This window comes from Nipponia nippon, unplaced genomic scaffold (assembly GCF_047370975.1).
Source record: "Nipponia nippon isolate SJK-2023a ecotype South Korea unplaced genomic scaffold, ASM4737097v1 scaffold_4, whole genome shotgun sequence".
NCBI lineage: Eukaryota > Metazoa > Chordata > Aves > Pelecaniformes > Threskiornithidae > Nipponia > Nipponia nippon.
In genome coordinates, this window is record NW_028262358.1 from 27,575,102 (window position 1) to 27,602,372 (window position 27,271).

The 27,271-nt window shown below is 39.2% G+C and overlaps 1 protein-coding gene across 7 annotated transcripts in view; it reads left to right on the top strand.

Annotated features, from left to right (window-relative positions):
* Window positions 1-26,916, top strand: part of MTA3 (metastasis associated 1 family member 3) — a 144,195-nt gene extending 117,279 nt beyond the window's left edge. For 4 of the 7 annotated variants that reach the window (XM_087776211.1, XM_087776210.1, XM_087776207.1 and 1 more), the window contains exons 18-19: window positions 3,531-3,685; window positions 22,562-26,916. In XM_087776211.1, the coding sequence (XP_087632337.1) occupies window positions 3,531-3,685; window positions 22,562-22,697 (291 nt within the window). In that variant the 3' untranslated portion in view covers window positions 22,698-26,916. Of the gene's footprint in view, window positions 1-3,530; window positions 3,686-9,273; window positions 9,302-22,561 lie in introns of all 7 variants that reach the window. The other 3 variants (XR_015708583.1, XM_087776209.1, XM_087776212.1) reach the window with 3 other exon arrangements.
* The last annotated feature ends 355 nt before the right edge of the window (window positions 26,917-27,271 follow it).

The following is a 27,271-nucleotide window of genomic DNA, read 5'->3' on the forward strand; positions in this document are numbered from 1 at the left end:
GTCCCATTTCTGAATTTGTACAGGATTCCCCTCTGACTTTCCAACATGCATCTTAATATCCTTGTGCTTGAAATTTCTCTGGGAGCCAGTGAGGACAGGAGATTTACCCTCTATAATAGAGATGCTGTCTTAGATTGCCACTTTAATATAAGTGTTTGGAGTATCTTTGGAGGTGTTTTTGGAATAGTATCCAAACTTTGCTGGACCGGTAGCTGCCCCTGCAGCACATATCACATGTATGGCGATGCTGTACAGCCAATTCCTCTGTTTCTCAGACATAGCAAAGCCTTAGGCCTAGTGCACCTTGTATTGAAAGACCTGGATTTACAGTTAAGCAACTGATTAAATTAGTAACTGATTGAAGGAATGCTGCTGCTTCCAGAAGATTTAGCAGAGAGAAACACATTCTTATGTAGCTTCTATGTGAAAGGGAATATTGCATTCATTGACCATTGGAGGTGTCTGACTTGCTCACTGGGAAATGAATGTTTGTATATGCAAATGGGAAATTCATGCCCCTGCCAGGTGAGTTTTGGTTAGCAGCACTTGCAAGCAGCTCTCAAAAATCGAGCTGTGCACCAGCCTGTGAGAGAAGTACCTAAGAATGGTGCCCACAGAGAAATGTTTTAGCAAGGGACAGGGGAAGCTGTCAAGAAATTATAACGAATGGTCTTCCCATAAATGCGACCTTGAAAAGATTGCCTTTGGTCTCAGAAGTCTCTGAGGATGGGTTTAGTCTGCAGCATGGAGACCTCCTGTTCGGCAGGTGAAACTCTTCCCAGATAACTCTGTGCTGACTTAAATATTTGCGTTCTTTATTGGATGTAACATTGCCTGAACCAGAGTACCCTTAGCCTTGCGAGGTTTTTCTTTCAAGAGCACGCCAAGATAGGTCTTCTCATGGTGTCTTTTGGGTGTGGAACAGGTTTGTCCTAGAGGTACGAGAGATCTCAATAAATGTACCCAGATTGAGATGAGGAAAAACTTGGGAGAAAGGAGTCACTCAGCATGGAGGAGGATTTATCCCACATGCAGTTAGCAAACTCTGGGTAAAGCTCCTGCTGCTCAGCTGCTGCTCTGTCATCTGCCACTGGTATGCAGACTCTTAATGCCAGTGGTTTGGTTGCAAAATGACAGCACAGCTTATTAGTGTTGCACAGAGTCAAAATCAAAATGCCAGCTGCTAATTGCACATGGCAGTGTTATGATGAAGTTATTGGAGCTTTCTGCATGCAGGGTTATTTGATTGAGTAGGGCTTCTGTGGTGGTACAGGTAATATTCCTGAGGCTTTCATAACCTTCCTAGCATAACTGTGTGCTAGAGGGGGAAAATTAAAAAAAAAACATTTAACAAGTACTTTGTATGAAAGTTCATTTTGCTCTTGGTGTTGATATTAGTATGACAGTGGCATTGAATGCTCATTTTTATACACAGTGGTAAATATATTTTTTGAGAGGAAGTAATGAACTGATTTTGTATTCCAAAATCGTTTGAGAACTTCAATTGTTTTGATTAACTAGAAATTAAAGATAATGTAGTCCCTAGCACACCGACTGGAGAACAATCTTTTGTCCTTAAGTGAAATGTAATTAATTTCTTCAAATAGCTTGAAAGGACTGGGGGAGAAGCAAAATAAAAGAGAAAATTCTAACCAGTATGATGCAACAGAAATGAGATTGCATTGTGACCCTTGCACTACTTTCTGTAATGTTACATCTTGCCTGGAATAAGAGTTAGGGTCTAATAAAAGTAGCCAAAGCAGAAGTTCAGAACTAGTAACAACGTCTGTCGCTGCCAGGGTAAAAAGTATCCTGAAAAAACACATACTTTTTTTTCCATGAGGCTTAGCTGTTCTTCAGAGTTTATGCCATAGGAAATGCACTTTTTGTACGTTGTACGTTTCCTGAACACTTTTTGCCTGTGCATGTTGTTCTGAGTATAGGAAACATTCAGTGGTGTATTAGAAGGGAGCCTGTGAAAAGATATAAACCATTATATTTGATAACAAACCCATTTATGCCTGGGGAAGCACAGCAAAAAATTGCCCTTTGAGCCCTTGAATGTTCCTCTGTAACATATGGCAATGTATATGCTCTTTTTGTTCCTGTTTGGTTTTGTTACACGAGATCTAAGGAATCATAGAGGAGACTATTCAGTTATTTGCACTGAACAATGAACACTGGAATTCTTTGTCAAATGCATACAATTTGTCTTACTGGAGGGAGCAAATGGTATGGATAGGGGTGTGTTAAAAGTTGTGGCATAACGTGTACATTGAATACGAGTGTAAGAATTGCGCAGAAGAAATGAGGCCCTTGTTTGTTATTTTTGGCTGTTGTATTCCTATGACGCGAGTTAAGAGATCCATTTTGCGTTCTGTTCTGCTAGTCTTTGTGGATGTTACCAGCCCCTTCCTTACTCAGCGTCTGTGGAATTGGTCCCCTAATTAGAGGTTATTCCCATGAATGTGCAGAATTGTGCGCGTTTTAGGAATATTACAAAAATGCTATCAGTAATGAGGAATGCTTGTATTATTTCACCAAGAAATAGTACTTCTTCCTGTGAAAACATGATGCTGAATCCATGTGAGATAAAGCAAGCAAAACTTTCATCTTTGTATAATGTCTTCTAACATGTCTGTTTTAATCAAATAGTGTTATTATTTAGTCCTGCTGATAATCGATCATGTGGCAAGCAAGACTGTTATTTCCAGAATTAATATATTTGTCATGGGATATTCTTCCAAAATGTTACCTATGGACCACATAGAAAATATTATTCTTACTCTCTCCTTTTCATTTATAAGATGACAGCTTCTCTCATTAGGTCTGAGTACTTGCTCTCTTGTTACACAATTATTCCAGGTAAAGGTTTAGTGGAAAATGAATGCATCGTTTTATGTTTAATATTATCTGTATTAAAATGAAGGCAGACATGTTGCAGTCAGCTCTAATATGTAATGACTGGTGAGTGAACCTAAGAACCATGGCACCAGCAAGGTGCTATAAACCTTTGTTACCCTGCTCCCATTTAGGTCAGCAGCAGGTTAGCAGCACTTGTCTTATACAGTGATGTTTATTTAAAAAGACAGACAGACAGAGTAAGGACCTATGAAGTGAGAAGTTTAGGTTTTTTTAAAAATTAGATTAATGCAGTACTTGTATGAAAAAACAAGCCTCATATCTCATTGGCTGAGATACTGGGTTTTTGCTCAGAAAATGTGAATTCTTTCCTAAAGTCAACAGGTTTCTGTTGCAGAACTGCTTAGTTCATTTCATTGATTCGTGCCTCAATTTCTCTTTGTATAAAATGACAAATAGTTAATTTAGTTTTTTAAAGAGCTTTCAGAGCTGTGTATGAAACATGCCAATGCACACAGGGCATCTGACCCCCCAGGGACTTGTTGAAGACGACTAGCTGATTTTTGAGAAGGGTGCTGTGTGTAGGCTGCCCTTTACAGGACAATTAGTTAACAGAATTATGCTTATTCTCAGGCAAATATCTTTCCAATTTTTTGTTATGATTTCAGCATGCTGCTCCCCATGTTCATATGACTAATGGTAAGGCCTTGCAAGCCAGTGCAAGTGCCATTAAGACAAGCACCATTCCGGTGATCAAGAGGCAGAGGCAAAATTGGCTTGATGCTTCAGATGATGGTTTCTTTATAGCTACAGAAGAGACCAGGTAAGAGAAATTAAATCTAAGCGGGGAACAAGGCTTCACTGCATGCATGTTACTGATCCACTATTTGAATAAGTTTTTGTCATTATTATTTGAGGTTGTGTTACAGTGAAGAGCAATGTTACATCAAAACATACACCCAGCTTTGCATCTCTTGTATACTAATATTATCAGTATTTCACTAATAAGACTTACTCAGTCAGGGCTACTTCTCTGTGGCAAACACTCAAACTTTTAAATTGTTACTAATTTGTCATACATATACAATGAAGTTTAAGGTACCTCTGATCATTCAGCAAAATGTAAGTGCGTCCGCAATGTAGGTTATACTCCAAATTTTCAGAACTAGGAAAATGTATAGCACACAGCAGAGAAATATACAGCAGATAGCATCTTTTTGAGGCTAGAAATTTATTTCCTTTAAAAGCAACTAAGATGATCGTCTTTTTCAGTCGTCCTTTACAGATTAATTGGTAAAATTTAATGAGCTTTTGCTTTTCCCCATAGAGCTTGATATCACGGAAGAGTCACTAGTTTTCTGGAGGCTCGTCTGTTCTTTTCTTCCCCTGTTAAGATCTGGCCATTCCCTGATTTAATTCAGACTAAGACAAGAAGTTAGTCTATTTTTGTAAGCTGTGGTTGCTGCGCCTGTTATTTAAAAACCTTTAAAATCTTGCTTAAGCAAGGGGATTATTACAGCAAGTAACATCAGACTTCTCGTCACTTCTGTGATTATTTCACAAGCCTAGAAAAGCTGGTAGTTGAACAAAAATGTAAATAAGAGGAAAGAGAAAGAACATATGTAAATATAGAGCTAACCAAGGAAAATGTGCGTATTTAGTCCCGTTTATGGTAGATTCAGCTAGGGAAGTCAAAATACTAGTACGTGACAATTTGGTGGTTATTTCAAGATCAATTAAATATGGCACTTCATTTTTCTTTTGTATGAGGAATGCAACAGTTCAGAGTGGTAAGAGGATGGTGAGCTCTTAGGCTTCTGATATCTAGCCCAGATTGATAGCATTCACTATTTTGAGAGCTGTTTGATGCAAAGAGTTTAGTAGTATCAGACTAATCCCTAGTGATTATACCCTCAAAGTGAGACTGGTAACCTAAAACACTGGTTTAGAAGTTTCAGAATTTTCAAAATTTTTTTCAATTATTAGAGAGAAGTGCCTGTCAAAGGATGAGATGAGTCCTACACTGACAGTGTTTGTCTCTCCCCACTGGCCTCAGAGGTAGCCCAGACAACTGGCTTAGACTAGAAGTTTAAATTCTGGGTGATTGAACTACGGTGAGATGAATCCTGCCTTTGCAAAACACTCATCCGTGATAGCCCTGCCTGTTCCCATCCTAGGAAATCCCCCTCCCCACTCCCATGGCTTCGGACACCATACCCGGGCCAGGCAGCAAGGCAGAACTTGCACTGTCTCCCCCTCCGCACCCGTGGTGTTAGTAAACAAGGGGCTTAGTCCTCAGGACTCTTCATCTGCTCCTCTTCTCCAAATCATTAGAAGTTTAATGAGTAACATCTGAAATCTCCTGATATGGGGAACATAGGGCAGTTAGACCTCATTGATACTCCATCAGACAAGGAGGTGCCTGAAAATGTCGTGCTGCATCACTCTGGCTGGTGCTGAAGATGCATGGCAGGGAATGCTCGAGGACTGGTGTGGGCTGAGCCCTCCCAGTACAGCCGTTCCCAGTCTGACCAGAGCTAATGCTGTAGGTTCAGTGCCAGTATGTATGCATGCACCTTCCTTCCGTGCTAGCAACGCACAAGCAGCGATAGTGCCTCACTCACATTGATCTTCAAAACTATAACTAACAGGAGACAACAACTTTTTATTCTTTGAAACTAAGTTTCACGTGAGATCTGTTCCTTCTCTCTCACAGGGATTTTCCTTTTTCTTTTTTTTTCCTTCTTGTCCCCATCCCCATTGATTCCTTCCCTACCTCAGGTGTGCTTTCTAACTTTTTCCTTTGATCCTTTGATTCCCTCCACCTTTACTCCAAGATTATTTAGAAGAGATGGTGTAGCTCGTTCTCCTCTCGGCTCTCGCTTGCCTCCAGCCTTTACAGCTCGAAGTGGAAAGCACTGCCTGGTTCTGCTGCTAGGAATGCACTGATGCCCAAGACAACAATTAAATGCTCTGCTCTTGGGGGAGAAAGGGGAAGAGTGAAGGGGCACTAGTCCCTGACAGCCAGCCCATCCTGTGATAGGAGTTCACATAGCTGAGCATGGCTGTGACACAGTTGAATGCAATATAATTGCAATGAGAAGAGATATCTAGGAAGGAGAAGTTTGCGAAAATGCAGCAAACAATTTATCCAATCCTGCCATAGAATGAAAAAAAAAAAAATCAGTTGCCAGTTTACAGCCATTAAGTGTTTAAATATGTTCTGAACACTCAGCTCAGAAATAACCATCCCATTTGAGTCAAGGTAACAACTCGTTCTTTAGGGCACTTGTTTCATGCTGCATGAGGATGCAGTCTGTTTTATCATGTGTATTTATTCATTAAAAATACATGTAAGACAGACACATAGAATCATAGAATAGTTTGGGTTGGAAGGGACTTTTCAAGGTCATCTAGTCCAACCCCCCTGCAATGAGCATCTTCAACTAGATCAGGTTGCTCGGAGCCCTGTCCAGCCTGACCTTGAATGTTTCCAGGGATGGGGCATCTACCACCTCTCTGGGCAACCTGTGCCAGTGTTTCATGACTCTCATTGTAAAAAAATTCTTCCTTATATCTAGTCTGAATCTACCCTCTTTTGGTTTAAAACCATTCCCCCTTGTCCTGTCGCAACAGGCCCTGCTAAAAAGTTTGTCCCCATCTTTCTTATAAGCCCTCTTTAAGTACGGAAAGGCTGCTATAAGGTTTTCCTGGAGCCTTTTCTTCTCCAGGCTGAACAACCCCAGCTCTCTCAGCCTTTCGTCACAGGGGAGGTGTTGCATCCCTCTGATCACTTTTGTGGCCCTCCTCTGGACCCACTCCAACAGGTCCATGTCCTTCCTATGCTGAGGGCTCCAAGAGCTGGATGCAGTACTCCAGCTGGGGTCTCACCAGAGCAGAGTTGAGGGGCAGAATCACCTCCCTCGACCTGCTGGCCATGCTTCTTTTGATGCAGCCCAGGATACAGTTGGCTTTCTGGGCTGTGAGCCCACATTGCTGGGTCATGTCCAGCTTTTCATCCACCAGTACCCCCAGGTCCTTCTCCTCAGAGCTGCTCTCAATCCTTCATCCCCCAGCCTGTATTGATAGCGGGGTTTGCCCCAACACACGGAAAAGGAAGAATATTTTTCAGTATAAGTAAAGGGAAAATATTTTTCAGTGTAATGTTTTGTTTGCAACAGTTCATAACAATTTTCATTTCTCCATCCTAAAACATTTTTGTTTGTGCAGTGAATTAAGGTTTAAGATGCATATTTCTATAAAACATCAAGTAGCAAGTCTAGAGGGTAAATTTTCTCAGACATTTAGCTAAAAATTTCTATTACAACAGTTGGTTGAGAAAAAAAATGTAATATTGCTGCTGAACTAAATAAGGTGCCAGTGTATTTCATGCTAACCAAGCCAAAGATGCAAAACACGAGCATCTAAATTTTATTATCTGTCAATAGATAAGATGAATATATGCATTTATGCCTATAGCTGCATTTTAGAAGATATTTTAAAAGAAATTATCATCCTTCTCCCTTTGAATTTAAGCACCAATTGTATTTCTGTAAAGTTAAATATTGTATACCTAATTGCTCACAGATTCCAGATACTTGTAGTGATGAATGAGTAGGGAGCTAAATATTCAGAGCAGTGAAAATAATTGTAGAAATTATATATCACCTAAGCTTTCCAAGGTAACCCTTGGAGTTACCCTGGAATTTTAGGGCAGTGCCCTTCACTCTTCACTCAGGCCACAGTTCAACAGTGCCTGCAGGTATGCTTAAAATTTAGTGTGCACATATGTATCATTGAAACAAAAAGACTGGAGTTTACATCTGAAATTCAACATATTTTAGGTGCTGATCTGCTCTTCAGAGTAGAACAGGAATGTACTTTGTATCAGTTGTAATGTGCATCCTCATATGTTTCAGCTTTTTTTTTTTTTTTTAAGCTGTAGCTATTTGAAAGCAGTTTTCTCCCCTGTTGTGTATCAGTATCTGCACATCTGGGGGAAAATGCCAGCATAATTCCCATTTGTATTCCTCTTTTTCCAAGCCCAGAGGCCTCTGCAAAGCTGGGCTGCACATTAGCAGGGTGCTGAGCCCCAGTCGTTACAGCCCCTGGCCAGTTTGGGGAAGGGACAGAGTGAGTTTGCATCTGCCTGCATATTAGTGCCATGAATGAATCACCCATGTGGATTTCTTGATTGATCTATATCTGTATATACAGATCCCCTTCCTGAATAGCTATCAGCATGCTCAGTGAATTTTGCCAATAAATATAGAGGTCCCCAGTTTTGCTATTTCATCTGTGGTGTCAGGCTGCGCTCTCCATTCAAAAACCTTCCCGATGGCTGTGTGAGTCCACCTCACCTGGGATTTCCACACCTCTGTTCAGTCACAGGCTCAAAGCAGGGATTAATCTAGGCAGAAAGCCGGGTGACAGTTCAAGAACACTTACCTTCACATTACATCATAATTTTATGTTGACCTTTGCTGGGTTTAACATTTTTGTATTTTCCTTTATTCTTACCCTTTTTAAATGAAAAAGGGATTCTCATTCCCTACTGCGAAATAACTTGCTCAAGATTTTATTCTAAAGTGCAAATCTGTTTACATAATTCATTGAAAAAAATCACTCTTTAAAGAGCCTTACATTTATCACTGCTCACCAAGGGAGACTCCTTATTTCTTTTTAATATACTTAGATATTAGCTGCTAGGATTCTCCTAGCACTAGGTGCATGCTTTAGGATCAACCAAAAGTCTCATAACTATATGAGAATTTTATTCAGGATGTTGTACTAAATCACCTTCACTCTAAGGAAGCTTTTTGGGTTTTATTTCCCTTTTGTTGACTAGCTGTAATGTGGATTCTTTTGTAGGCCCTGTTAGAGGTTAATGCGGAAAATTACTATATTGTGTGAAATTAAATTCTTTATACTGAATCACCATTCTGGGAGTTAAATAATGATTGAGAAAATGGGAAAATTCATATTATGGTCTCCAGAAGTTTAATAAAAATGTAATATATCAACTTAATATCTGTTGAATTATATAAGACATAATCATAATCTATGAATAAAATTAGTCATATAGGTGTTGGATGTCAAGGGAAATGTATCTGATGGTTAAAACTTCTCTTACCAATTCTAGGTATGCAGTGTGCATACAGTTCCTATACAGATGCTCTGTCCATAACAGAACACGCGTGCATGCTAATGATCACACTTGTATAGGGACAGCTAAAACACTGTGTGGCAAATGAAATTTTTTTTTCCAGCGTTTGCATTATATGAAATGTGTGGAAATGTTTGGCTGAATGGGTTATAGCAGCAGATTCCATATGCTTTCCCTTCATGGGCCAAAAAGCATATTCGCATATAGAACTGCAGTTGAATGACTCGATGCTTGTTTCCTTTCAGTGCTGAAGCAGTTAGAAACCTTCTCACGGTAAGTGCAACTCCATTGGGAATGAGTTAACTGCAACTGCTAAAATTAGAACGTGATCTTTAGCTGTTACCAGCAGACATTGCTTCCTTTTTGCTGATAAAATGATTTGAGAGGCATCCCTGTGGCAGCATTATATAGGCAATTTTCATATTCTTCACTTCATGTTCTGTCTCCAAAAGGAAAAGCTTCCCTTGATTTGTTGAGGTACTACATAAGGATATCACAATTGCTGTGATAGTTACCTATATACCACTTATTTTTATTTATGCATGTATAACACACAGAAAGCTTAAAAACCAAAGTTGCATGTTGAGAAAGAAGAGAATGTGAGGCTGACAACCAGCTTCAGCAAAATGTTGAGTCTTGCCTTGCCATCAGTGATCTGGTTCTCTTGCAGAAGTGGGGGAGAGTAATGCCAGTGCTCACAGCCCCCCTCGTGCTCCTGCATATGCCGCTAGCACTCCTTGCATTGTAGCTTTATCAGTGTAGACCGTAACCTGTACCTTTAAAAGCAAACTGAAAACTCAGGTGAACCAAACCCTTCTAAGTATCACCAATAGTTGTGAATGACCTGCCCTTGACCCTTCTCCCTCCCACATGTGTTTTAATCCATGCTTACACAAGGTCAGGCACAGTGTTTGAGTCACCACTTGTAGCACGTGGCTGGGAGAAAAGGGAAAAGTGGAGGAGTAAATCTCCAGTGCCTGGGGTTTGCTTTACAGCGCATAGGTGCAGGTCTGGATCTAAGTCTGAGTTCCAGTGCTAACTGCTCTGCTCCTTCTTCCTCTTCACATGTGCAAATCGTAGCACAGAAATGTTCATAGGTACGTTTATTCTTTTTTTTTTTCAGTTGTCCCCAACTGCGCAAAAAAATTTGTGCACCAAAAAAGGTATTTTTAATATACATTCAGGGATGACCTCTGCTTTTTATAAAGATATGAGACAATTTGATCTGAATTGGGATCCTGATTTTGAACTTCACCATACTTGGATCCAGGGCATAGTGCATTTCCATTTCTTACCTGCATGGTGCTGTGGCCATTAGACCCCGACCCTGTAACCGACTGCATGAAGATGCCTGGCTGCACCCTTGGAGCATCAGCTGCAAGCCTGAGAATGTGATGCACCAGCTACTACCCTCTAACAAAAAGATCAGCCTCTAAAGATGTAACTTTCTGGTTCCTTTACTCCTGCTGTATTATATAGTTGTCATACATCTTGCAAAGCAAGGATTACAGAATACATCCCTTAGAATTATATCGAATCCTCCCTGATAGGATCACAAATATCTTATTGATTGGCTGAGTACAGGTGAGCAGACAACAATTTCCAGTCGCTGTGACAATACTGCATATTGGGAATCTGGGGAGAAACTGCCCTGGCTACAATTCGGGAGCTGTCCTACTTGGCTACTGCTCAAAGTTGTTACATACTCATGAAAATCCATAGTCTAATAGTTTCTGTGAGCTATTATTTTGACCTTATTTAGTGTGGACTATTCATGAATGCTGCACACTGTTCATATGTTCACGTACTTCTCTGAGCTCTAGCTGAGGTACTGTGATACAGAACCACAAGCAGTGGTATAGAAATTAGATCGTAATCTCTTGCCATTTGTTTCTCATTGAGCAGTTTTCATGGACTTAACAGGTATTTTCTTTCACTATTTATCTACACGAGTTTTTCCTCTGGCTCCTTTTATGATACCTATGTACTGCGTTCAGCTGTGGGGCCCCCAACATAAATGGACTTGTTGGAGCAGGTCCAGGGGAGGGCCACAAAGATGACTAGAGGGCTGGAGCACCTCTCCTTTGAAGACAGGCTGAGAGAGTTGGGGTTGTTCAGCCTGGAGAAGAGGAGGCTCTGAGGAGACCTTGCAGCAGCCTTCCAGTACCTGAAGGGGGCCTGCAAGAAAGCTGGAGAGGGACTTTTTACAAGGGCACATAGTGATAGGACAAGGGGTAACTTCTTTAAACTGAAAGAGGGTAGATTTAGATTAGATAGATATAAGGAAGAAATTTTTCACTCTGAGGGTGGTGAGGCACTGGAACAGGTTGCCCAAAGAAGTTGTGGGTGCCCCATCCTGGGAAGTGTTCAAGGCCAGGCTGGACGGGGCTTTGAGCAACCTGGTCTAGTAGAAGGTGTCCCTGCCCATGGCAGTGGGGTTGAAACTAGATGATCTTTAAGGTCCTTTCCAACCCAAACCATTCTATGATTCTACAGTCAAAGGAACACTACTATGATAATGCAAAAGTTTGTTTTTAAAGGCAGGATCATTCCATGAAGCTAAAATCAACTCATTTGAAGAACGTGAATATTTTTTTTTAACATACAGAAGGAATAATAGATATACACACGGAAAACATGTACATAACAAAACCCAAAGTTCAGTGTAAGTTGTGCCATTAGTTAGAGCTGGTAGGTTTGAAAAGCGTATGATAGTAAGAGTTTTGCTTTGTCAATCCTCAGAACAAATGAAATAAAACCCTTCTGGTTTGGAGCTGTGTATTAATCTTCTCACAGTTTTAAGATTTAAGTTTCAGTGACACTGTAGTAAGCTACTTGCCCTGTTGAAAGCTACATGGTAAGGGAAGGATGTTGCAGTGGCTGGTGTGCTTACCTAGGACTTGGGAAAATGTGATTCAGTTCCCTGCTCCCTCACCGACTTCCCTTGAGACCTCCAGCAGGTCTTTTAAGTCTGTACCTCCAAGCATTTAGATGCCTAACTCCTCATATCAAAATTAACAAGGTGCCTAAATACTTTATTTTTGAAGATTTGGAGGCAATTGTCGAGGTACCCTCTGTTCTTTGTCTGAAGAATCAGATGAAGAGTACTTTATTCCTTCATGGGGCTGTTGTACATGGAGCAGGTCAGAAGCCTTGCAGGGGATCTTCGTTCAGAGAAAACTTTTTACCTTTATTGGTAATAAAATCTCATGGAAATGCAGCTCACAGGAGTCCAGAAACTGCTGACTGAAACTGGGTGATTTGTTAGTTTCAGAGGTGTCTCCACTGATTAGCAGGTGAAAATTAATTAGTGCACAGCTTCAGTGATGACCGCAGGGAGACTGAGGCTAAGAACAGATGGTTGTAAATGACCTAGTTACTGCTGCCTGAAAAGTCACACCATTGGATCTTGTAAAATGATCTTGTCTGATCCTACCCTGTTGTGAGCAGAAATTCAAATATGCTGCCTCTCTATCGTAGCTTAGATACCAAAGTATATTTTGCAATTGCATCTTAGGTAGGAGCTTGAATGTGGTTAATTCACATGACTCAGCTAAAGAGCAGTGACACATTTAGAGGTGTTACTCAACGACTTGCAATCTTCTGTGCTCCCCTTGACAAAAGTAATTTCACATTCAGACAGAATGCAGAACTAGCCTGAACATTTTATATTTGGGAAGGGAAATATAATTTCTGAAATGAGACTTTTTGCAAAATTTTACTGTCTTGGGAAACTTGGGGAAAAAAAAAAAAGAACTTAAGTGAAGCACAGGGATGATAAGTAGTGCGTTAAGGATTGTTGTAAACACACAGATGTTGGTGGAGAAGCTCCTGTAGAAGTACTTAACTTTTCCATAATCCTCATTCACTTTGTTAAACCTTCTAGACCCAATTCAGCAAAGCTCTTAAATGCATGCCTGACTCCCGCTGAGTGCAGTCAGCTAGAGTACATCACCTAGTCAGTAATACACCTTATATGTCAGACATTAAATTGGGATGGCGTACAATTCTTTTAACCTGTTTTTTTACAGTTCTTGACGATTTTTGAATTTCCTGCAGTAGGGTTGGACATTTCAAAAGGTTTTCCTTCAGAAGCTGTCTTTTGTGTTTGTGCAGAGGATTTGATGTAGCTGAACCCAATCCTCTTTATAGGATGTTTTAACTGAAGGTCTTAGGGCCTAGCTTTTTGTTAGCTTGCTGCTCAGCTTTTCCTAAATCCACACCCTGAGTGGGAGTGTGTCATCTTGTAATATTTGGTCATCGTCTATTGTGGGAGTTAAAACCAATTTGGTTTTGAACAAGGAGAAATTTTTCTATAAAGAAGCCTCTTCGTATGGGAAGCTAATTTCTCTTTTGAAGCCTTGGGAAACATACAAAATAACAAAAAAAATGCTAACTTGTCAGACCAGCATAGCCTTCTGCATATTTAAGTATCAAAGAAAAGATAAAGACAAGATTAACTATACAGGTATTACCTATGGCAAGGCTAGAGTAACACTAGTTTAGGGCTAAATTTAATGTACTCGCACCATTCCTAAACCACAGAGGTTTATCGCATTAAATCTTAGCTATTGATGATTTTAATCCTCCAACACTGCACAATATCAGTCTTCAGAAATCTTTTTCCCTTTTTACAATTTCTGTGCTATGTGAGCAGTAGTTATTACTAGAAGCTGGACACAGGGTTAAGAATTATTTCAGCTGAAGGCAGAGAAATACACAGCAATAATCTGAATGCAGATACAGAAACTAGGTAAGTCCTGGGCTGAATGTACTGTTGTTAAATAGAAAAGAAGATGATAAAACTGTACTGTGGTGAGTATGTTCAAAAATATAATGTTAGTGATCCTCACAGTCTTAAAATTCACACAGAACTGCCCACTAACTTTCATTTATAAGTTGTCCTGTATTGGATTCTTCATTTATAATTATAGCTAGAGGACTTAATTCTGAGCTAGTCTATATTTCAGTGTATGTATTTAATCATTTATTCTGATCATTTTCCTCTGATAATTTTGTGTTTTGGCTTTGGTTTTTGTTTTGTTTTTTTATTATTAAACTCATTAAGATCTTTGAAATGCATGACCCTCTGGCATTAATGTAAGTAAGGCTGTGGAAAACAAATGTTAGTTGGTCTCTTTTTGTGAAAAAGCTTGGCTAACTAACTACATAGGCATTTTAAATGTAAAATACTGAAGAGAACATAATGACTCTGACCAGTGAAAGCCAGTCACAGAGATAACCATCAGTTCTTGTCAAACATCTAAGAAGATGTGGCTGGCTGTTTTCCTTACTTGTGCTATGGATAGAGGCTTAAATATTTACCTGACAAAATACAACGGAATTGTTGTTCTAGTGGAAAAAGCACAGATCTGCACTTTAAAATTCCTAAGTTGCCTCTGTTTCTTGATGTGAGACACCAGACAAGTCAATTTAACCTCTGAGTAGCTCCACCTTTTTGTCTGTAAACCTGAATAATATTGATGTATACCTGCTCTTAAGGATGCTGTGCAGTTTTTAAGCAAGCAGTCCAGCAAGCACTGTGAGATACGAACATGAAAAGTGCTGGCCATAAGAGTGGAGAGCAGGATGAGTGGCAGAAAATGAACTTGAAATAGACCTTTGGTAATGTGAATGTGAAAAAAAAAGTGAAAATCCAATCTTTGAAATGAAGCTGACCTTAGAAATTAGCGTCAAGTCATTCTGTGGCAAAGCTTTCCTCTGTTAATGCCACAGTACAGATTTCTAATCCATACCCTGCATCACAGCTTCTGTGTGTAGAGTAAGTGCTGATTATGCAAGAGATTGATGGTGTGGAGCGGAGCCCCAGGGGATGGTTTTGTGACAGAACTTTTGCTCTCCAGCTGTTTCTGGTAAGAATGATTAATTTTGATTTTCAGCTCTTGCTTAATAGCAAGTAGCCAGAATGCCAAGAAGCTCATCCAAATATACTCTATTGGTACATATATTATTCCAGGAAAAGTATATGCATAATTGATAAAGAGAAAAATATTGTCCATTTTTTTGAGCCTCAGGTAATATTATAAGCTGTAATACTGCAAACACAGTGTCCAGGCCAAAAACCTCAGATGAAACCTACCCTGAAGTAATCAAACAAGATAAGGAAAGAAAGAAAGAAGCAAAAATACTAATAAAAAGCCACACAAAAAGTTTTGTGTTGAAACAATTCTCCTAATAAATAAAATATTAAAGCAGTTAAGATGAGGTGTTTAAAGTGTGTCCAAGTTGGAAACAGCAACAAAAGTAAATGATCTTCCCTCTCCCCCCCCCCGGAGCATATAATGGAAAGTTTTCTGTTATCTTGGACTTAGATAAGCATATTTAATTAACATAATATTTTTGAAAATTTTCAGCACAGTATTTAATGTTGCTGGGGAAATGGCACTTAATGCTTGTAGCCCAAGGCCAGAAACAGAAGTTGTACATTCTGAACATTTTTGTCATCTTAAAGTCTGGGATAACGCTGGAATTGTGAATTAATATGCAAGATGTCTGGGGAGTAGTTGAACGCAATATTGCCTTCCACTCTTAGGCAGCTCTGATGCATCTTCTCTCCAATTTCTTGCCTGTCTCAGGAAAAAATACATGCTGTCGTGTGGGTAATATTTTCATCTAATAGCAGGTGATGTTTAATCAATATACAGAGTGGCCATCCTTCTGCAGAATAACTAGATGCTAATGAAAATTCTTATTGGTAGTGTATACAGTTATGTAGTGTAGGAATTCACCCACACCCTGCTGATACAGTTAGGAAGAATAAAGGAGTTGCTTTGAGATCTTCTGGTTTTTGTGCCTGTGAGCTGTAGAAGGCTTTCTGGCTCCTTGGATTCCCAGGGTGCTTACATATTGACAAATTTGCAGTGATCTTGTGCGTGCATTCATGGGGAGGAGAGGTTAAGCAACTCTTTCTTTAATACAGCAGGCTTCATGCCTTAAAATGTCTGAAGTCGATGGTAACTAAGGAGAGGCTAATGAATTTCAGATAAGGTGCAGAGCAGCTGTTCCATAGCTCAGGTTACAAGTCTGTTGAAGCCTGAGCCATTGTTTTCTTTAAAGGAGTATGAATAATTTACTTTTTTACCCATTCCACCAAGCTACCTTTGCTAGGTCTTATCGGTTCTAATCCTCTCTACGAAACTGGACGCTGTGGTGAAATGCCATGAATCCAAGGACAGACCTTTTTCCCTTCTTCGAGGGAAAAACCTGTCTGAGGAACATGGCTCTGAGCACGCCTCTCCATAGTCACTGCTGTGCAGCGTGTTAAGTCAGATAATGTCACTGCTGAGTTAACAAAGCTCCACTCAAGACGCAGGGCAAGTCCGTAGCTACTTAATCCATGTTGAGCTCTGTGGTGTCCATCATTCCTACCAACTAGATCAAGGGATTTTTTTAAACTGTGCCTACCACAAATCAGTCTGTGAGAAGTCAGCGTTGCACCGAAACTGATGTGTAATCATTTTTGTTCTAGCCATCTGCAGTAGGTAACTTTGGTCTCTTGGTGGTAAGTACCAAGCTCACAGATGAACTGGGAGGATAATTTCATTGCTGATTGTTAAGATTTAGATTCAGTCATCATGTGATGACTGCTGTATGACAGCATCTATTTTTAATGTTTCTTAGGGGTTAAAAGTTTTTCTCAGTTCCAGCATTCAACTGAAAAATGAACAGTAATGCTGAGAATAAGACTTTGCACTTCAATTCCTTCTCTCCTAGCATCCTAAACCACTTTAAAGTATTAATGAAATATGCCATTGTTGGGGGAAATGAAAGCATGGAAAAATCTGTCGAACGAGGTGATTTTTCCAAAAGCTATGCCAGTAAAACTGGATATAAAACATTTCAATAATGGGTAAGATTCCCGTTGTTCTAGGCACTCTAAAAATGCACACACAGAGATGGTTTCTGCTCCGCGGAGATTTTGATCTGAGTAGATTTTAAATCAGCAGCAGGTAGAAAGAGACAGAGAGGTGGCTTGTGCCATGCAACAGGTCAGGCATGACATAGTCATAGAAGTCTGTGCTTTAAACACTTTACCTGGATTTTTCCTCCCAGTAAAGAAAATGCTCAAAAAACAGTATTTATTGCTTTATATATATATACATAGTAGCTATAAGCTGTTGCTCTGAAATACAAAACATTGGAGAAGCCCTCAAGGTGGTGTAATGCTTGAAAATGCTATATTAAGCTGCTTGGGAAGATCTGACACTGTAATTTAAATGGTGTGTCTATAAATTATTGTTCATAGAGAACAGTTTTGCTCTGTAAATATTGATGCTAAACTGGAAGACAAACACCAGCAAAGGAAAACATTTCCTTGCTAGAAGGAGAAAAACAAGACAAGCTCTTAAAACATTTAAATGATGGTATGTCTACAGCAGGACCTCTTTAATCTTGTAGAGGTTCTACCACTCTTTCTGGCATCTGTATGAATTTTATAATGCAACTAAGTGGCTCATGGCAACTGCTTTCTGTAGCCCGATGCTTATTAAAACACTTCCGATTTGTTTTATAGATGAACATTTCACAAAGGAGCTTATTTTCAAAAGTATCAGTGTCAACCCCCTTCTGCCTTCCAAATATATTTCTCCTCATTTGTGTCATTTTGAGGTTAGATTAAAACTTTAATGGAATATGGGTAAGCTTTAGCCTCAAAGTGCTGAGGAAAAAAAAAAAAAAATGATGTCTAAACCAGCAAGCCAAATAGTTAAATAAAATAGTTCTCATTTCCACACAGGCAGAAATGTAGGAAGTGCTGTGATTCATTCAGTCTCCCTGTAACCTGTTAGGTTTCTAAGGATCTGTGCCTACAGCTTCATCCTAGTTAAATTCTCTTTGAGCAGACTCAGCATTGCACACGTTTTGGCCTTTCACTTTGTTTAAAAGCCTATTGAAATTAATGCAAAGCCTGTCAGCCTCCTAAGATAGTGCTCCCTCTTGTAATTTAATCCACTGAATAGTTATAGTGTACCTCTGGATACAAGAAGCCCTCAGAGAAATGAGTGATAATTAGGTCTAATAACCCTCAAGGAATGATGGTTATTTTTAAAATAGTTGTTTTTGCTAACTGGCCTTGAGCTTGCACTGAAAATTTACATTGCACAAAATTTACATTGCCCTGAAGCAGCAGCAACTTCACGAATCTTTGTCTAGACTTTTTTTTTTTAGTTTAGTTTTTCTCTCTGAATGTCTCAATGGTTAGACTGATTGCAAGTGTCACATAAAACTTGGGCCAGAATGCAAAATGCTGCCTTGCTGTAGTTAATGTCTAAAACTCCACCTTCTTCCAGGGTTTACAGTATTTTGTGCACCTGGCACATTTAAGTTGCTGTTTACAATTGGCATGTCATACCAGAATACTTCACCCCGATGTAGATATTAGGTGGAATTTCAGCTATGATTGTCCAGGGAATCAGTTCTCTCCTGCCTGCTGCTGACCTGTGCATATTCCTTGTGCTACCAGCAACAGTTGGGTAATAAGACATTTCCACAGCACTAGGTCTTTGTATATAATGATGTTGCTCAAATAGCATCAGTCTAAGAAAGACTTGGGCAAAAATATCAAACTAATCTAGGTAGAGCATGAAACATCAGACTATGCCCTTCAGCTTAAAACTCTGTAGCCAGGTTTGTGTTAGGTCCTTAATATATTTTTAGTGGAAACAGAGCATCAAAAGCACTTCTGGACCTTGGTACTTAAGAAGGGTTAGGACATCTCAAAAGTGTGTGTGTGTTGGGGGTGATTCCCCTTCACAGGAAAACGTTTGTTTCTTTCCATTCACTTTCAAAACAAGGTTTGTCATCTGCTAAAATTTCAGTGGGCCTTTACATGCAATTAATTTCTCTCACAGTAAAAACTTCTGCCATAACTTGAATTTATTTAGTATTACTTCTTAAGTGCTGTTGGTATAGCTGAATAGACCAGAGTCACTCTAGTCATCACAACTCTGAGTCTAATGCAGAGGAGGCAAGACTGATGCACAACGGTTTATATATAGAAGCAGTAACAGACAGATACGCCCGATATCAGCAGAGCTAAAGCAAGTAATGCCTTTAACTCCCATTAGAAAAGGATTGAATAACACATTCTTGACTAATGTCAGCTGAAGGTCACCTTTATTTTACTCAAGTTTAAAAATTGCTCCTGTTTTAATGTGTGGCATAATTAGAGCAGGGATCTTTGACTCAGCTTTTACAAATGAGAAATTTTGTTACCAGCTATCCTATTCCTGAGAAATCTGGACATAACAGATTATATAGGATCATGCGTAACTTCACCAGATGGTTAGTTACACGGAATTCACTTAGACCCTGAGAAAGGGTTGGTTCATTGAAATGGTTTGCCTGATTAAATTTAAGCATGGCATAAATGCCCTGTAGAGCCTAACTATTATTTCTACCCAGTAAGTGCCAGTCTGTGTATGAAACTTGTGAAGAGAAGATAGGTCTTAATAGTGTGTGGTACTTATGTACGTTTCCATATTTCCCTGAATAGGTGCCAGGGGTCTTGCATACCTTTATCTGCAGTTACTAATTGAAGTATCATGCAGACATAAAGAATTTGTCTTATTCTTACATTAGCAGCAGTGCATCACATTTGACATAAAAATGAGCACAGTGGGCTTTATATACCAATCGCCTTTTAAAAATTTGATTCATTCTCATACCTTTGGTCTCAGGAGGACTAGAAATACAATGCAAAGGCTTTAAAATACTTTTTAATTGGCATTTCGAATGAAGTCTGTAATGCATCGTACTTCAAGCACTAGTACAAAAGTCAAAGGAAAAAGCAGGGGAAAATGGCAATTACTCTTTCATAACAACTGCAAAGGATGTTATCAACGCTACAGATATTAAAGCCATTTACTTGCCATCACCAAATAAAAGCTTTATGTAATTAAAACATATGGCTGGTATTAACTGGAAAAGGGACAGGAAATTGAACACTAAAGGTGACTCTGCCCTTAATTCACTGTACTGTTGGGGGAGGGAGGAGAGTGTGTTGAAGTACTCCGAGAGAAAGGGCAACTGACAACCTTATCTTTGAATTTCCTGCCTTTCATTAGCTACTATTACAACCTGCATGTTTGTTAAAAAAACTCTGAAGCATTATAAAACCTGATCAGTGCCTCTCAAAAAGCTTGACTGTATTTAGATGCTAAATTCTTCAGTGTAAAGAATCAGTTCCCTCCACCCTCTATATTCTTTGCAGTAAAAAGAACAGTTTTGGCTTTTAGTGAAATGTTTTTTTAAATATTACATTTAATGAAGTCAGCGGAAATTTCCATTCTTCCAATTTTATTTCTGAAAGGCTATATCCCAGAAAGCTAATTTCTGGAAGCATTTTCACAATCCTGTTTAAATAGAAGTGCTGGTTTGTCTTTTTAGAGTGCATACCGGATTAGTTCTTCTGACAGTCTATATGCTGATGACTCCTCCTTTTTTGCTCTGCCTTTTTTCATGCTAGTTTCGAACCAGTATTTAATAACTACATCTTTTGACTTTACTGTCCTTACACAATAATCACAAATTGTAATCACAAATACCTTACTGTCCTTAAATTTAGTGCCAGCTGCAAATTGCTTTCATTAGTAGGAACTTCTTGGAGTGAAGTTGCCATATTAAAAGTCCAAAAGGGCAAACTATTACCTAACATTTTTGTAAACCATGGGCTTCTCAAATGATTAATGATCACATTCATTCTGTAAATAAATACAAAGTTTTGCAAACAAATATTTCAAAAGAGATCCAGTTCTGTAAACTTTTGCTGGAATGATCCCCATTAATGATCACTGTGGGTAACAGCTATTGTCTATTCACATGAATTTATAAAACCTAGTTGTCGTATTATTTTAGAAATACATGTTTCTAATAGCCTCAGGTTACATTTTTATGATTTTACCATTTTGGAAGGTATGCAATATCTTGTCAATCAGTTGAATATCTTTTTAGGTCTAATTTAAGATGACCATGTAAAGTAAGTACTCAAACAGTAAGTCTGTGTCTCTGTGGGATTGTGTGAATAGCCTAAACTTAACTTTCTGGCGATTCATTTCCATTTCTTTTGCTGTGCTTATTACTGAATGATGCTAAATCCTAATTTGATATTCCAGGCCCTGAGATGCTGATGACATCCTGCTTTCAAGCAGCTAAAATGAATACTTCTCTCCACCTTTTAAATATATTAACCAAACCAGATGTGTTTTTCAGGCTTCATTCAACCTCTAAGAGCACAGTATGTTCTCCTGATTTGGGGCTTTTTGTTTTGTCTTTGATTATGTTCTCTTCTGTGGCCCAGTTACTCAACTGGAAGCTTACATTCCTGGGGAATACCCAACCAGTAACTAAATACGTGTTTGAAATTTAATATGCAAATTATCATTTTAGTATTCAATAGAATTTATTTTAAGTTGATCCTGTATTTTCAATGTCACATGCCACCATTTTTCAGTTTCAGAGTTAACAGCCCATTAAGATGAAAGGACAAATCACTTCTTGAGTTACCATCTCAAAGCCTTGATGCAGCTAGACACATCATCACCCCGTAGTTTGTAGTCAGGTCACATTTTCGACTTGGAAAGTTTGTATTAGAAAGCCTGGTCTCATTTAGTGTTAGAGGCCCCAGTTTGCTTTAATTCATTTCCATAAGCTCAAAATCTCTGTAATTTATAAAACTACGTAAACGAAAGCTGGGATTCTGGACTTGAGTGAATTCAGAAAATAGGTAATTTTCCAGTAACATCTAGTATTCAGGCCTCTGCCAATGAAGGTGGTTCTTGACATACTCTGTATGTGTCATTTCTGTGTTTTCTGATACTCTACCCTGGATATACTCAGCATTGTGGTTGTTGATTTATAATAGTAGAGGGACAGAGCAGTTGGAACATAAGAAAGCTTTTTGTTTCAGAATTAACTATCCTTGGGTGTATAAGATTGCAATACAAACAATATGGCCGCTTGTAGTTAATATGTTTGATTTATCATCTAAAAGTCTAAAATTAAAGTGAATGTACTGGACCTGAAAGGCACTAGTACAAAAAGCCCAGAGATTCGGGTAATCCTTTATCTGCAGAATTGATACAGTGCAAATAACAATTGCGCCCAGTCCATCACTTTTACAGAGGTAACACATTCACTTGGGTGCTAATGAAGTTCGTTCTTCTGTGGTCCTTCATTCCTGTATTGATATCACATGTGAGGATTCACCATTTGAGCATTCTGGCCCAAGATTTCATATAATTAAATGTTATTGACCAAATATTGTCTAACACCAACTCACTTTTCACTGAGCAATTATCAGTTACTAGTTGGAGACAACTGTGAATCATCAGTTGATGGACAGGGCTCACTCTTGTTGACTGCAAGTCTCTTTTCCATGAACTAGCCTTCCTGCTCTGGTAAGAGTATTTGTTATGTTTGTTATTGGCTCTTGAGCAGTCTTCTGTTAAAGACTCAGATTTCTCTCTTCTGTTGTCTCTCTCTTCCTTTCCTCCTTTCCTGCTTCCCTCCTTACAGAAAAATCCGTAAGAAGTTCACCAGATCACAGCTGAAAAGAGCTTCCAGAACACCTTGTTCTCCGATCATTGCAAAGACAAAGTCTCTCATGAACAACAGGCAGGCACGAACAGAGCCAGGAACCATCATGCACTGAAGATGTAACAGCATCAGCACCATAATCATGTCAGAATCATGTTTAATTGTGAATGCAGATACAACAGGACCTTCTACATCTTTGAGACAGAAACACTGTACGGACAGATTGTGGCTGGGTTCTGTGTTCTGGGCAGGATCCAACAGCAGCCCTTGTTTTCCCTCATCTCTGCGAGGGCTACTTCTGGTTCACTGTGCAGGCCTATCCCGGATTGTCCTGCTACTCCCTCCATTCCCAGTCATCAGCGTTGGCTGGTCAGGGAGGGACTGTTTGCACTGACCACACTGAAGGAGTATGGATGCAGAGTCCACCCACTACATTTGTCTATGCCTTCTAGTGGCTTGATACAAAAATATGCAGCTTTCAAAACTATTGCAGTGTCTTTAAAGTGGGATTTAGCCTTGAGAGGCTTGCATTTTCAAAAACAGCTGCAAACTTTGGGTGTTCCTATTTTTTGGTATTGGCTTGGGTCATTTTGGATTTGATTTTCTGAACTGCTGAGCATCCAGACCCTGAAATGAGGACAAAGAGTTGTTTAGCAGTTCTGAAACTTAGACTGAATTAGGAAGTGCCCATAATTAGCAGCCAGTTTTCAAAATGCTGGCCATATTAGCTTTGGTTAAAATCCTGGAAAGTATTACGTGTGGCAGTGAACATCCAGCTGGACTAGTTGCATGTGTAGGAACTGGTCCCATTGTCTATATATTTGCAAGCATCCACCTGTTTCTTTGGGTATTTTCTGCATTTCTTGAAGCCTATTCTGAATAGTGAAAACCAGCAGAATGCCATTCCCAGGAAAACATGAAGAAATAGAGTATTTCCTGTTAGAAATGTCTCTCCACAAAATAATTTCTACATTTTGATACGTCTGGATAAAAAGATGTCTTGCAGAATGCATTGAAGTTCATAATTGTAAGGCTACAGGTGGATACTTACCATGGAGAGATGATGTGCCTTTTGAAACTACTTGTAGGAAACTGTCAGGCCCCCTGAAAGTGGGAATGGCAACAGAGGCAGGTCTTTTTTCTACTCAGGTACTTACAGGTGAACAATCTCTGCCCTACTTTGAAATCAAGAGGCAACCAGTGTGTAGCACTCCTGTGTAAACCTAGTTGCGATATGTTGATTATCTGAGGCAAGTTTTGTCCTTCAGTAGGTTTGGTTTCTGTATGGCTTTTTAAGAGGTAGTCGGACACTGAACACATCATAGTAAGCTGAGATGAGCTTCGAGACATTTTTTTCTATCTCTTTACTAGGTAGCTCTGACAGTATAGTACAGGTGTGAGGTTTTCATCCAGTTGTGGATGTGCACTCAACTCTGGTTAAAAAGACAAAGATGTAAGTGGTGTCTCATACTTCTGGGTGATTCCCCAAAAATTATTCCCCGCCCCCCCCCATACGATTTATGGTTTCAGCCTGAAAGAGCATCTGTCATCTCAGCCTATAAATAGCCATGCTCTCCGTGTAGGATTTTGAGCTCTTGAAACAGTGACCTAGATGCTTCTTCAAAAAAGAAAGCACCTTGACCTCCTGAAGGGACTTGCTGATGATTTTCTGGAGTGATGGATCCACGTCTTGTCCACTGTCCTTCACCAGCAGGAAGAGGGTGAATATGAAGGAGAGATTATGACATGAAGCGCTCCTAGTACCCTGAGCACCCTAATGAACATCACTGATTTGGACTCAGTTGGAGAAGACCTGGGATTCATCTGCTTACAGTTCTTTCCAGCAGCCACTGAAGTGTGCAGCCCTAGGAGTCTATTCTAGCCACATGATCTGCTTTTTCCTCACAACAGGAGGGCTTTTCATCAGATAGCTGAGCGGAGACAACCTATTCTTATTAGTAAGAATTGCCTTTATTAACTACAACATATGGAAACACCTTCTGTATAATAGCTTCCTCACCCATTAAAATAAAGAAAACATGATTATTCAGCAATCTGTTTGACTGAAAGTATGAAAAACATGAACAGAAAGAGCTTTGTCTCCCTCAGGCATCAGTGAAATCACACACAGCAGACTCATTTTCAAAGTGTCATTAGCTGTAAGGTGGTGGATTTTTTACCCTGCCTTATTAAGCTTGTTCTAAAATTATTTCTTTTAGTCAGTGTGCTATGTTGTCTAGCCAGTATTTTGTAAAATCTCTGTGTGTTTCTGCTTTTGACAAAAGTATTAGTATCCGTAATTGTCTGACGTGAAGTCATTTTTTCTTCTTTCCCTCTGAGGAGAGAGAGATTGGTAACACGACTCCCTGTTATGCAGCCAGCTGCCTGATACTGTTATCTTTTGCATCAAATAGCCAAGGTAAGGAAGAATCCTTCTTTGCAGCTTCAAGCTGAGGTACTTCATCTGGATACACTGGAAATAATGCTGTGCCCCTGCCTGGCAGAATCATTTCACAGGTTGCAATAGCCAGCCCTTGGGGTGGGTAGGGCATGGAGGGAACTGATTGCTGGAGTAACTTCTGCTCTGTCTTTAAACTGTTTCGCATGCAGCTACACAGAGACTTTCCCTCCCCTAAAATGCACGCAGTGCACAGGGAAACTGCACGCCCTGTATCGCACCTTTGTCTTTACCTGCTCTCTCTCCATCTTACCTTTCCTGCAAGATGTTCTCCAGAGATGGATACAGGATTTACCTGTGAATTTCAACTGAAAGTGCTGATGGAAGATTAGCTGAAGACATGTTCCTGCTGGGTTTGGGCATAAACTTATAAATTTTTGTGGAAATTGTGATACTTGTTACCACAATGTCATGCAATTCCATGCTTTCTGTTGAGTTAAAGATTTTTCCACTGGCTATGAGCAAAGATGACACATTCCTGTGTAAACTGTAACAGTATATCCACAGCAAATCAGAGCTCAGTACTGTTTTTGCCAAGCTTCCCAAAATAGTTATTTTAAAACTAGCTAACACATATCAGTCATCAACAATGACACTGAGTATAAACATAAACTTCAGAAGCAAGGACAAGAAGTTTGGTACTTACCGTGGATGTGAGCAAGAGAATCTAGGCAGCATCAGCACTGCATTTGCAATATGATTTATTTTCCTGTTAGCTAAATAAGAAATCTATCTGAAAATCTGCCTCTCCTCTTACAAATATGGGGCTAGAAAACCATGCAAGATGCACTATCTTTTTGTGTACAGAGGTCTCATATAAAAAGCAGGAAGATTGTTTTAACATTTAAAATGTCTACGTTGCTGATTTCAACTATATAGCTATTCTGCTCTCTTGAAATATTTTGTATATTGTTTTCAGATTATTTTTAAAGGCCACTATTTAGTGATGGAAGTTTTGGTTCTGCAGGATGGAAAAATGAGGTTTTGAAATACTTGAGACTGCTTGAAATGTGTTGGTGATATGAAAACAACATCTTTTAAACCAGTGTTTTGATTAAGGGCAAATATAGCCTTCATTTCTGCAGTCCAAACCTTGCAGCATGTTATGAAAAACTGGGTACTGAAACTGAAATGAAGCACAAACAAGCAGTAGAAATGGTGAAATGGAATCTGCGCTTACGGAATGTGCACTTTTTATTAATCTAAAGTAAGATATATTTTTTTTAATAAATATAATTTCAACACAGGTACTCTCCTAATTATGAAGGCTTAAATAAAATGGAATGGCTGCATGGTAGTTTTTGATATAGTCACAGCATAACATGCCACAGCCTTGCGCAGAGAACAATTATAGTCCTTCAGAAATATTATATTGCAAAGTACGATATAGTGGACACGGTGTCTTTATGTATGTGTACTGCTATGGTAATGGAAGTGTTAGAATCCTCTGGAAATTTCAGCAAAATAATGTTCATTTTTCATTTTCTCTTGAAGGTCCTTTATATAAACCTGTGTCTTCATAAGCCAGAGTGGGTGTCAAGAGATCTGAGTTTATATAACTGCACAGTGGAATTTTTTGGAGTAAGTCAGGACTTTTTTATCCAAATGTTGCATGTTGAGGGAGGAAACCTAATTTTGGAATACATGGGTTTTGGATAAGAGTTTTGAGGTTGTACTATATAGCGATCAACAAATTTGCAGAATATGCTCCTGTTGCTCATAAAGATTTAACAGTTGGTATTGAAATACACTATTGATTAAATAAAAAAGAGAAGCATTAAAGAGCTGTCTTTTTAAAATTCTGTTGTTTAGACTAAAAGTGAATTTCTCAAGGGAATGGTAAAACTGGGAAGCTCAATGTTGAGTGTTTCAGGATGTGGAGCGCCTTAGAGTGAAACGTAGTACTATTTGATTTGCATTAAAGTGTCTTTGTGTACAAACTTTGTGACTCTTGGCCCTTTTTGCAGGAAACCAGACTTCGGCATTGACACTGTCATCCTATTTTACAGTAGACTTTTGAACAATCAAGAGACTGAAAACTGATGAGCTGTTTAAACTGCACTAGAGTTAAAGACACAAGTAGTTGAAATGCGGGTGAGGAAAGAAGACTCAAAAGTCGGGAGAGAGAGACATGAGGTGTTGGTCATTGCACTGGAACACTAGAAAATTTCTTAGGATTGAACTGATATCTAGGCAAAAGGACTCATAGTCCACAAAAAATACTGGAAGTT